This window comes from Microtus oregoni, unplaced genomic scaffold (assembly GCF_018167655.1).
Source record: "Microtus oregoni isolate MIOR12 unplaced genomic scaffold, Mior012 000077F_ref0000221, whole genome shotgun sequence".
In the NCBI taxonomy this organism is placed as follows: Eukaryota; Metazoa; Chordata; class Mammalia; order Rodentia; family Cricetidae; genus Microtus; species Microtus oregoni.
Genome location: NW_024544029.1, coordinates 3775267 through 3787639, shown reverse-complemented (window position 1 = coordinate 3787639; position 12373 = coordinate 3775267). Strand labels below are relative to the sequence as shown.

The following is a 12373-nucleotide window of genomic DNA, read 5'->3' as shown; positions in this document are numbered from 1 at the left end:
CCAGCATGTGGCCTGGCCTGAGGCTTCAGGGTCTGGGGAGTCCCTAGCAGGGCCTCTTGGGTGTTCTGGGGACAGGCAGACCAGGGTTAGAGTTCCAGGACTGGTGACCCGTCACCCTGCTCCCCATGGCAGGCGCTCTTGGGCCAGCGGCTGCGGCTGCAGGAGACTTCTCTGGCCCCGTTCGCTTTGCCGACAATGTCCTTGCTGCCCGCAATCACACTGGGGCTGCCTGCCCCTGCCAGGGTGAGTGGCTGGGGCAACCTGCCCCCACTCTGCGCTTCTCCAGCCTCTTTCCTGCCTGTGTCCTGTTGCCTCTCCTTTACCTTCCTTTCCCAGAATCCTGTCCAACTCTGACTTCTTTCCTTTCTTTCAGGCTGATGGTGACCGCAGGACCCATTCGACTTTGGGCCCTCGGGGTCCTGTCCTGGGGAACCCCCACGCTCCCCTCTTCCTGCACCATGGTCTGGAGCCCGAGGCTGGAGGGACCTTACCCTCTCGCCTACAGCCCATTCTCCTCCTGGATCCCTCAGTCTCCCACGCCCCACTGTGGACTGGTGAGTCTTGCTACTTCTCCCAGAATGGGTAAGACCCACCTTCTAATCCCTTATTGTCTGTATCTTCTTGACAAACCCTACCTCCACTCTATGCCCCTGTCAGAATCCCTTCCTTACATACATCTATTCTTTCCAGTGCCTGGGCTTGGGCCCTTGCCCTTCCAATTTGCCCAGCCCTTACTGACCACCGAGCGGCTCTCCGGCTCAGGCCTCCACCGGCCACTTAACCGGACCCGCTCAGAACCCCTGCCCCCCAGCGCCACTGCCTCCCCTCTGCTGGGCCCCCTGCAATCCCGACAGGATCGGCTCAAACCTCATGTCCAGCTGATCAAGGTGAGAAAAACTGGGTAGGGGAAGTGCTAAGGGCATGCCTGAGTGAGCCCCTGTGGGTTGGAAGAAGGGCGCTTAGGAAGAGGAAAGGCCTGGCAGACAAGAGAGGTGGCTGCTGAACACCTAGCAAGATGAATGTGACCTCACCCAATCCATGCCCTGCCACCCACCCTCCTCTCTATCCCACTTCTCAGCCAGCCATCTCCCCTCCCCAGAGGCCCGCCAAGCCAAGCGAGAAGCCCCGACTGCGGCAGATACCCTCAGCTGAGGACCTAGAGACAGATGGTGGGGGAGTGGGACCTGTGGTGAATGATCGCCTGGAACCTAGGGAGTCAGGCCACGGGCCTCCCGAGGGCAGAGGCCCCGTTTCTCTGCAGCAGCGCCAGCAGGTATGGCTGGGCCCAAGGGCTCTGCAAAGCTCAGTCAGAAGGCTTGACATAATGGGGAAGGAAGGGGGATAGCATAAGACCCACACCAAGGTGCAGATGCCCACATGGGTGCGTGCGTGTGCAGGGGTGCGTGTGTGTGCATGTGTGTGTTCATGTGCACATACACACCAGTAGCCTGCTTTCTCAAGTAGACCCTCTTCTTTTGTCTGCTTCTTGGCCTTTCACAGAACCACACGTACTCCCACTTCACACTTCTCCCTACAACTAAGTGTCTTTTATCCAAAGGTAGCTGGGGCAAAAAGCGGACAACAGTAGTCCTCTGGGCTTTAGATTAATAGCATGGGGGGGTCAAGGCAGTGTTCATTTGCCAAGACCACGGCAGCAGGAACTACACACAGGTTTTTTGAAAGGCAGATACTGATCACCTTGAAGCTCTGAGGGCTGACGGTGAAATCAAGGTGTTTGTGTGTGTGTGTGTGTGTGTGTGTGTGTGTGTGTGTGTGTGTTGGGTGGGGTGGGAATGTGTGCTCTGAGCTGTAGAGGAAGGCTTGTCTGTAGGCCTCTGCTCAGATTTCCTCCTTAGAGGGACGGCAAGCCTCTTCAGTGATGACTTGATTCCCCCTGCAAAGACCTTACCTCCAAAGACAGGGGCTTAAGACTTTATGAATTTGGGAAATGGGATTCTACCAGCAGCACTTGGTAGTGACAGTTCACATGCATTTAGTGTCCCAGGAAGGTCTTTTTGTGGTTAGCACAGTCCAGGAGAGGTGATCTCGGTCAGCATAGACTCAGCCAAGGAGCTCTTGTGAAATCAGGGCATCAGTCTGTGTGCTGGTCTTCAGGGAGCAGGAGAGTTGAAAGGCCAGAGTGCATATCTGGAATTTTTCTAGAAAGGGGGATCTATCTGGAGAGTCCTTAGTCCTTGGGTGGTCAAATCTGAGAAACTGGAGACTGTGGCCATGTCTCTTTCAGGTGCCGCTCTGGGAGCAGCAGCATCTAACTGGGCAGCTCTCCCAGGGAAGCTCCGGCGACTCTGTGTTGCTACCTCTGGCCCAGGTCGGACACCGGCCCTTGTCCAGAACCCAGTCTTCCCCAGCAGCTCCTGTTTCCCTACTGAGCCCAGAGCCCACCTGTCAGACCCAAGTCCTCAACAGCTCAGAGACACCTGCCACAGGTAAGACCGAAAGGGGACTCTTGGGGAGGCAGGAGGAAGAGGCTGGGGTGTGTGTCCATGTCTGTAGCCAGTATTCAGGACAGTTCCAGAGACCATAGAGCACGCCTTAATCTTGTTTGAGCTCCCTGGTGCCCATGAGGCAGGTGAGGACATCACGACTCAGGAAACCTAAGTTGACAGTAACTAGCTATGGTTAAGCGACAGAAGCAGCAGTCGGGCCAGGAAGGAATTTGGTCTCCTTCTACCATGACCTTTTAAAACAAAAGCCGAAACGTCACTTACCATTGCTGTACTTGTAAAAAAAAGCTCAAAACTATTTCAAACATTTTGAGAAATTCAAGGAAATATAGGAATAAAAAAAATCACCAAGAGTCTTGTTGCCCTAAGCTCTGTGTATTTCATTATAGGTTTAAGTTAGCCTGTACCTGTCTAATGTCACAGGTATGCCAGCTATTATTTTGCATCCTGTTTGACTGAGTCCTTTTTATTTTTTGCTAATGGTGCCAGGTATTCAAACACTAGAATTGCAGGTGTGAATCACCGTGCCCAGTTCAGTTTTCATTTCAATTTTTTTTGTTTTAATTCTTTCTTTTTAATTTTTTTTGTTTTTTTTTTCTTTTTTCCTTTTTTCTTTTCTTTCTTTCTTTCTTTTTTTTTGGTTGATTTTTTGTTGTTGTTTGTTTTCTGTTTTCTTTTTGAGGCAGGGTTTCTCTGTGTTGCCCTGGCTGTCCAGACCAGGCTAGTCTTGATCTCATAGAGATCCACCTTTCTCTGCCTCCTGAGTGCTGTGATCAAAGGCGTGTGCCACCACCACCTGGCTGTAGTTTTAATTTGCTTTGCTTGTTAGTTTTTGAGATAGACTCTTACTATGAAGTTCTGTGTGGCCCAGAACTCACCAGATACACCTGCCTCTGCCTCCTGAGTGCTGGGATTAAACGTGTGTGCTACCACACCTGACCTTTAATTTTCTTATGTCTTCTGTCTGGGATTATCTCTTGAGGGTCATTCTTAAGGAGTAGCATTCCTGGGTCAAATGGTGTGAGCATTTTGAAAGTCTCTGGTATCCTGAGATGTGCAGACTCTGACCGTCCCACAGCAGTGTGCATGGACAGGGTCTGTTTCTGGAGACTTCCCTTGGTGTAGGCTGAAATACAGTTTCTTAGTCCCTCAGAGAGGCGATTCTAGGACCCCAGCCCACCTTGTAAAGGTACCAGAACCATAGATGCTCAAGCTCGCCATGTAAAATGGCATTTGCGTTTAACCTGTGCATATCTTTCCACATATTTAAATCACTTCCGTTTTGCTTTTAATACCTCGTACAAGGTAGATGCTATGTAAATAGTTTTCATGCTGTTTGCATATTGCTTACAAGGTAAACCAGTTCTCTGAGTGTTTTCCATATGCAGTTGGGAGACTGGCCACGTGGCCAGTAGCATTGTGGGTACCCCTCTCCCAGTCTTGAGGTTTCCTTGGAATTGCTTTTCCTCTCTGTGTTGGGACACCGAGAGGGAGATGTCCTGTGTTAAGTCTCTGGTTTAGGGCATGAACTCTCAAGTGCACAGGAGATATGTTGAGCCTTGTGAGGAAGGAGTAAGAGTACCAAGAAGGCAGGCAGGGATCATACAGAACAAGGTCGGGCTAGTAGTGCCCTGGTGTGTACATCAGGCTGCCTGAGGCATTTAGATGTGTGCATAGGGAAACAGGGCTGGCTCTCCACATGAGGGCTGGGCAGGGAATGCACACGTGTGGCAGCAAGGGATGTGTACATGCCTGGCTCTGTGGGTATGGGCTCATCTCCATCTGTAGCCGTGGTGGACCGCCCCTCCCCGACTGCCGGCCCTGACCGCTGTTTCTTGCAGGGCTGGTCTATGACTCAGTGATGCTGAAACACCAATGCTCCTGTGGAGACAACAGCAAGCACCCTGAGCATGCAGGCCGCATCCAGAGCATCTGGTCCCGGCTGCAGGAGCGGGGTCTCCGCAGCCAGTGTGAGGTGAGGCGGTGGGGTTGTGCACGGGAAGGGGCGAAAGGTCAGCAAGGGATGAGGGAGTGGGCGGTCTGGGGATGGTGGAAGGGTGGGGTGAGCAAACCACACGAGCTCTGTGGACCCTCCCTCAGTGTCTCCGGGGTCGAAAGGCCTCCCTAGAGGAGCTGCAATCAGTCCATTCTGAAAGGCACGTCCTCCTCTATGGCACCAACCCCCTCAGCCGCCTCAAACTGGATAATGGGAAGCTGACAGGTAGGAGAGGGAGGCAGGTGATGTCAGCCCTGAATCATCCCGCGCTTACCCACATCACCCACCTCTGCACTCGTGCCGCAGCTGTGCCCAGCTGCCTAGCTACCCCCGGGCCAGTGTGCTGCCCTGCTGTTGTCCGTGTGTCATCTGCCCACCGCACCCCACCCGCTGCCCATCTCCGTATCTCCCTGTATTGCTTTTCCCTCCATATTTACTTTTAAGGCCTCTGTGCTCCTCACTCACGTGACCCGGACCCTCTCCCCACAGGCCTCCTGGCACAGCGGATGTTCGTGATGCTACCCTGTGGCGGGGTTGGGGTAAGTATGCCCAGAGATCTCAAGTGGGCATTGCCAAGGGGTTTCAGCCTTCCATTCAGTTCTCTTGGCCCTCTCCCACCCCTCTGCCACCTGGGACTTGTGGTTCTGTCAGACTGGGTAGGTCGGGGCCTTTCCCAGTATGTTCTGCTGGCTGGGAGTTCCATGTGATAGAGAGATTGAGAGAGAGAGAGAGAGAGAGAGAGAGAGAGAGAGATCCCAGTCCCGTTAGTGTCCCACGAGTGTGGAGCCCAGCGCCTCACAGTTAGAAGGTATTTGGTAGGTGTTGAGTGAGGCTCAAGACAGGCTCACATTGGGGCTTGAGATTATGTCCCAGGAGTTGGCAGCTCTGCCTGCCCAGGAGTGGGTCTCTCTCAGGTGTACCCCTACTTGACCTCCAGATTTTGGACTGCCTAGTGTGGGGCTGTGGGGTGCCTCCCATGTACTTAGAGGTTTAGAACATCCCTGCCCAAGACACAGTCTTCCAGCCCCCAGCTTTGCTCGTCTCTCCTTCACCTGTCGGAGGTCTTTCTGCTTCCTCTGGCATGGCCTCCCTGCCTCAGAATGTCCCTGTCATGGTGCCAGGCAAGGTGTGTGGAAATGAGGTGGAGGCTGAGCAAGGAGGGCAGTGGGAACTGCCAGGGGGGCTGTTGGGGAGACAGTCAGTGCCCTGTTCACAACTCCCCATTTCTTGCCACTTTCTGGTTTTTCCAACTGTTGTTGCTTCTCTTCTCCCTTCCCTCCTCTCCCTCTCTGTCCTTTCTTTCTCTCTCTCTCCAGCCTCTTGCGACTCTTTCTGCCTTCTTCGCCTCTCTCGGTCCGCCTCGCCCTTCCCATCTCCCCATCATGGCCCCCGGCCCCTCCCTAGCCTTGAGGCCCAGGGACTGGGTTTGGGGGGCCTCCCAGCCTGGGCTAGGGGCCCTGAGTGGAAGACAGTGGTGCAGACGGCCCTTCCAGCTCCGACCATCCCGCAGGGCCTGAGCAGAGTCAGCTGGGGCTTAAAACCCCTCCCGGCCCATACCCCAATCCCGCCCAGGTAACGCCATGCCCCCTCCCCTGACTGGGGAGGCAGAGTGCTGGCCACACACGAGTTGGTGCTGGGAAGAAGTCCTGCTGGGACTGGGGACACAGGAGGCCTTGCCTTTGGGCGGTGGGGCACTGGGGAGGCAGCTTTGTCTGCCCAGCTCCCTGCCCCTGGGGTCCTGGCCATGGGGTGGGCACTGCCTCACGGGGCCCTATCTCCTGTGGAAAGCATAGGATGATGCAGTCCCCGACCCTGGCCCCCACAGGTAGATACTGACACCATCTGGAACGAGCTGCACTCCTCCAATGCAGCCCGCTGGGCCGCAGGCAGCGTCACTGACCTCGCCTTCAGAGTGGCTTCCGGAGAGCTGAAGGTAGGACATTTAGATTAAAGGCTGCTAAACTCCAGAGGAGATGCCCAGGTGATGGTGGGGTGGGGCTTCTGGATCCCAGCCTCAGACCTCTCACTCCTTGTGGATACTATTACAAGGTTTTGAAAGGGAAATCGGGGCTGAAACCAAGGTAAGGCTTGACCCCTAAGTTCATGTCACAGGTAATCAAGCCACCGGGCACTAGCACCTTGGTGTCTCAGACAGTCCTAACCATCCGAGGTCACTTAAGACCTGTGTTATAGCTGTGGGTGCATCATGGCCACTCTTGAGTACCACAGCCCTGTTGACTCATTTTAGTGATGGGATCCTGCATATTAGGTTGGGGTTATGCTCACTGCTCTCAGAGAGTGCCTCAGGGTGATCTGCCTGAAGCACACAGCTCCAGTGTCTGAGCGCTCATAGCCCCAGGCGATCAGTGTGCCCTTGGCGTCATAAGGGCTCCCGTCACTACCGTTCGCAGCCATGTAACTTGGATCAATTCACTGTCGTTTGATTTCTCATCTGTAAATTGGGGGTGATGACGTTTATGATCTAGAGTCGCTGTGAGAGGGAGGCCTGCCTTGTATATGAAGTGTCTGGACACTTTGGTGCGACATGCTGGCACTCACACCTTTCCCTCCTTCGAGAAAGAGGCCAGGATGGGAATGGGCTCAGGCAGATGTAGGCTAGGGATGGCTGTTGGAGTGATAAGTGTCTTTGCCCTTTCAGAACGGTTTTGCTGTGGTGCGGCCCCCAGGACACCACGCTGATCATTCCACAGCCATGTAAGGCGTTGGGGAGGCGGGCCTGTGTGGTGTGAGGTGGGGGCAGCCTCCAGAGCCTCCCTTTAGGCCAAGAAGGGTGGTTATGGGCTGGCAGGACCGTCTCTCCTTCCTCCAGGGGCTTTTGCTTCTTCAACTCCGTGGCCATCGCCTGCAGACAGCTTCAGCAACAAGGCAAGGCCAGCAAGATCCTCATTGTTGACTGGGTAGGTCCTGGTTCCTGGTGTCACCGGACCCACGCCTGCCGGCAGAACCCTGAACCTTACATTAGAGATGGGGCTGCATGTCTGAATTTGTTGTTGGCTTCTTTTCGGCAGAGTGAGCCATTTCCCCTCCACACTGTAACCATAGCAGCCATATCTGATGGCATCAACATATCATCAGTCATATCTAGAAGCTGACTGTTTTCTAGCTGGTCCTGACTGTAGCCCATTTCACAGATGAGGAAAGTACATACAGAGATCACTGCCTTTAATAGTCACTCACCTCAGGAGATGTGAGACCAAGATTGGATCCCAGGCTAGTTAGCTCTCGGCGTGTGTCTCTAACTACCATGTCTCAGCTGTGTGGACAGGTGTGAAAGGAGAGTTTCTAAGCAGACATTGAGAACAGTGGGGGGATTTCGCACAGTGGGAACCTGTGTGTAGTCTTGTGAGTCGAGGCAGAGTCCAGCACTTCCTAGAGGCCTGGGTCCCTTTAAACTTGATCGCTGGCCACATGCTATGCCTCATGACTTTGTGCAAGGCACAGTGGGAAGAGTTGATGTTCACAGAGATGATTTCTCCCTCTTCTCCCCCACTTTCACACACACACACACATACACACACACACACTCACAAGGCATAGTGAGAAGCATTTATGTCCACAGAGATGATTTCTGCCTCTCTCTCTCTCTCTCTCTCTCTCTCTCTCTCTCTCACACACACACACACACACACACACACACACACACACAAGCTATATATAGAGTTTTTGCCGGGTATGATGGCACAGTAATCCCAGCATTCAGGAGGCTGAGGCAGGTGGGTCTCTGTGAGCTCAAGGCCAGCCTGGTCTGTATATTGAGATCCTATCTCAAGACGGGAAGTCTTTCCACGTGGAGATGGAGATCACTGCCAAACAGTAGATTACTTGGGGCAACTCAGTCATATGAGCCTAGAAACTGTAGTTTCCTGACCCCACCAGCCTAGTGTCCCAGGACTCAGAATGGTCACCAACCTTGAAGTCCTTCTGCTTGTGGACTACCCTAACCGGCCATCTGCTGTGTTGTGCAGGATGTTCACCATGGCAACGGCACACAGCAAACGTTCTACCAGGACCCCAGTGTGTTGTACATTTCCCTGCACCGCCATGATGACGGCAACTTCTTCCCAGGCAGTGGGGCTGTGGATGAGGTAACTGTGCTGGCTCAGCATCTTCCGGCACGTACTGATTTTCCTCCTGGACCCTTTCTGCCCCTCTCTTGTGTGGTTCTGAGCAGTGGCTTATCCTTTCTGAGCCTCAGCTCCCCTGTGTGGAACTGAAGAACCTGGATGAGCTTGGGACTCTGTTCTTCTCACGTCTTCCTTGCGGCTTGTTTTCCAGGTGGGGACTGGCAATGGTGAAGGCTTCAATGTCAACGTGGCTTGGGCTGGGGGCTTGGATCCACCCATGGGGGATCCTGAGTACCTCGCTGCCTTCAGGTAAGCCCTCTGGGGTCTAGAGGAAGTCAGTCCTGCAAGACTGTCTCCCCTCCCTTTCCCACAGCCCTAGGTTAGAAGCGACCAGTTGTCAATCTGTTCATATTTGGTTACGAGCCAGTGTAAGCCAGCTCCAATAAGGAAATAGGACACACACAAGAATGAGAAAGTCAGGGGGCTGGAGAGATGGCTCAGTGGTTAAGAGCATTGCCTGCTCTTCCAAAAGTCCTGAGTTCAATTCCCAGCAACCACATGGTGGCTCACAACCATCTGTAATGAGGTCTGGTGCCCTCTTCTGGCCTGCAGACATACACACAGACAGAATATTGTATACATAATAAATAAATAAATATTTAAAAAAAAAAAAAAGAATGAGAAAGTCAGAGCCACACATCTGGAGAGATGGCTCAGAGGTTAAGAGCACTGCCTGCTCTTCCAGAGGTCCTGAGTTCAATTCCCAACAACCACATGGTGGCTCACAACCATCTGTAATGGGGTCTGGTGCCCTCTTCTGACCTTTGGGCATACACACAGACAGAATATTGTATACATAATAAATAAATAAATATTAAAAAAAAAGATCTTTGGACTCTTGTAAGAAGACCTTGTCTCCTTCATTCCAGGCCCCTATGTCTGTTTCTAGGGAAAATGGAACTCTACATTAAACCTGGAAGTCCTTTTCTGGAGGTTCTCCCATGAGAATTAATTCTTCAGGCACCCTGAGTGGGACTCCCTGGTGTCTGTGCCAAGCTAAATGCCTAAATGGACACCAGCCTTGGGTTGGGGCATTAGGGGCAAGCAGGGGGAAGAAGATGAAGGATCCTTGGCAGCCCAGGACTTCAGGTCTGATCACCCTGGTGCACTCTTAGGGGGCAAATTGCCCAGGTCACCTCTAAACATAGTGTGCTCAACTTTAGCCAGAGTCCCTGAGGCTTAGTGACCAGAGCAAGCACAAATGCAGCTGGCTGTGCAAACCACACACCAAGCGTGCACACACGCACTTCTCTCATCCCATGATAGGATCTTTGTCTCCATTCTGCCCCTTGCTCGTTAAAGTCTCTGTATGGCTGAGTTCTGAGGCTGCTCGACCAGAGCCACAGCCAGGGTGAAGGAGATCAGGGCATCCCATTAGGATAGGTGCCCTCAGTGAAGTTGGCGGGAGAAGCAAGGATGGGCTGTGCTGGACCCCAGGTGGTTAATGCCTCTCCTTGCAACTTCAGGATCGTGGTGATGCCCATTGCCCGAGAGTTTGCTCCAGACCTGGTCCTGGTGTCTGCTGGATTTGATGCTGCCGAGGGTCACCCAGCCCCGCTGGGTGGCTACCATGTTTCTGCCAAATGTAAGGGGGCCCTAGCTATGGGGGAGTGTGGGGAGTAAGAGCAGGCTGTGTGGGGACAGGAATGCACCTGCCAGAATAAAAAGGTAGGAAGCAGCGGCCACAGTCCAGGGCCACGTGTAAGGTCAGGAGCAGGGCTGCAGGCCCTGGAATTCCCTGGGTTCTCCTAGCCTAGCACAGCACAGCCTATTTCCCAGGACCAGGCCCCTGGAGACTTAGGTCTGCCAGATGGAAGGCCAGTTGTAGAAGCCAGGCTTCCAGGCTGGGCCATCAGCTGCTTCAGAGGAAGTTTGAAGAGCAGCATTCTCAGAACAGAATGTCAGTGCCGTCCACTATGCCACGGGGCCTGGGAACAAAGAGCTGGTGGCCCAATGAGAGACTCGGACTGGAGGTGATGTTGGGATTCGAGTCTCAGCCCTGCTACCTGCTAGTTGAGGGGCCTTGTATAGAAGACTCTTGACTTTTCAGAGGTTGGAGTGAAGCATACAGGTGGGGTTTGCATCTTTAAGACACTGTCTACGAAGGAGGAAGCAAGCAGGGAAACGACAGCGTAGGGAATGGGGCTCCCTCTCTTCTCGCCCTCTACAGTTTCTCCCACCTCAACCATGTAGGTTTTGGGTACATGACACAGCAGCTGATGAACTTGGCAGGAGGTGCAGTGGTGTTGGCCTTAGAGGGTGGTCATGACCTCACAGCCATCTGTGACGCCTCTGAGGCCTGTGTGGCTGCTCTTCTGGGCAACAAGGTAAGCTCGGCCCACAGCTATCTCTATTCTTCCCTGGGACAGGTGCCCCTGGCTCTCACAGTTTAGAGCGAAGAGTAGGTAGATAAGAGGGGAAGGGGTGGGATTAGGTTTAGGGCCAGCAGCTCATGCCTGTTCACGCAGGCTGAGCTTGGGGTCCCTGATGGAATGTTTCTGTAGGTGGATCCCCTTTCAGAAGAAGGCTGGAAACAGAAGCCCAACCTCAATGCCCTCCGCTCTCTGGAAGCTGTGATCAGGGTGCACAGTGAGTTTTGACCTGGGATACTTGCTGGGTCCAAACCTGGGAATGCCTCCAGGGTACACCATCCCACTGGCAAAGTCTCAGAGACCCAGTTCCTGCCAGGCCAGAGACATACTGACGATCTCAAATAGGATTCCCAGGAACCACGCCAGGAGTAATGGTGGCCATATCCCCATGAGTGAGTGACCTCTTAGCCTGGGGTGACCTCTTAGCCCTCCAGTTTGGACCCAGCATGGACACAACAGTGGCTTCCTTATGGTTGGGACTGGCCTTCCATCTCTGGCTATAATCTTGGGCCAGAGGCCAGGCTGACAACAACACTCAGGCCTTGTTTGCTATAAAGGCTTGGCTTAGGCTCCTCGGTACTAGTCCCAGTGACTGGAGAGCTGTGGGGAGGGCCGACCTGGGTCTCAGAATATAACCATATTGAAGAGCTCACATTTGGAAAACATGTTAAAGATTCAACTTCAACTAGGTTGAGCACTTTCTGTGAAGGCCCCGGATCTCCATTGGTATACAAAGATGAATAAAGTAGATTTCCCCATATCCGGGGCTTGGTTGGGGAAGCTGCCTGTGGAACCTCTCATGGGCCAGGTTCTGCACTGAGCTGGCCCATGTCCATCCCTGTCTCAGAACAGCAGGATGGTAAGTGTTCCGTGGACCAGAGCTGGCTGTGCAGAGCAGGTGCGGAGATGCTTGCCCTGGCTCTGTACCGCGATTGTCTTACCTCCCGCTAATCCCAGCCCCCTGCAGTACTGGTGATTGAACCCAGGATCTTGCATGTGCTAGGCTCTCACTCTACTGCTAAATAACCCAGCTCTTGGGTCATTAAGTTTTACAGGGTCTCACTAAGTAGCCCAGGCTACCTTCCAACGTGTATGTGACCCTCCTACCTCAGCCTCTGTCTGCTGGAATTACAATAATTTACTACCATGCCTGGCCTCCTAGGGGTAGGCTGAGCACTATGGAGGTCACATGAGGAGGACCCTGTTGCTCTAGGAAGACTAGGCACAGGTATATGTGAGCAAATCTTGTCATAAACCTGATGTAGGGTCGAGTGGACCCTCCTGGTGCTTTTAGAATCCACACATCTATGGAGTGGTCTTTATTTTTGATTTTTTGAGACAGGGTCTATGGAACCCCTGGCTCTCCCGGAACTCATTATGTAGACTAGGCTGGCC

General features: G+C 53.3%; 1 protein-coding gene across 6 annotated transcripts in view; it reads left to right on the top strand.

Moving 5' to 3' along the window:
- Nucleotides 1–12373, top strand: part of Hdac7 (histone deacetylase 7) — a 35847-nt gene that overhangs the window by 21637 nt on the left and 1837 nt on the right. Inside the window, exons 8-23 of one of the 6 annotated variants that reach the window (XM_041642520.1) lie at nt 133–243; nt 374–554; nt 691–887; nt 1100–1273; nt 2246–2447; nt 4307–4440; nt 4566–4686; nt 4951–5000; nt 6287–6394; nt 7121–7176; nt 7292–7379; nt 8448–8567; nt 8758–8855; nt 10073–10191; nt 10800–10933; nt 11111–11195. In XM_041642520.1, the coding sequence (XP_041498454.1) occupies nt 133–243; nt 374–554; nt 691–887; nt 1100–1273; nt 2246–2447; nt 4307–4440; nt 4566–4686; nt 4951–5000; nt 6287–6394; nt 7121–7176; nt 7292–7379; nt 8448–8567; nt 8758–8855; nt 10073–10191; nt 10800–10933; nt 11111–11195 (1978 nt within the window). Of the gene's footprint in view, nt 1–132; nt 244–373; nt 555–690; nt 888–1078; nt 1274–2245; nt 2448–4306; nt 4441–4565; nt 4687–4950; nt 5001–6286; nt 6395–7120; nt 7177–7291; nt 7380–8447; nt 8568–8757; nt 8856–10072; nt 10192–10799; nt 10934–11110; nt 11196–12373 lie in introns of all 6 variants that reach the window. The other 5 variants (XM_041642519.1, XM_041642522.1, XM_041642521.1 and 2 more) reach the window with 5 other exon arrangements.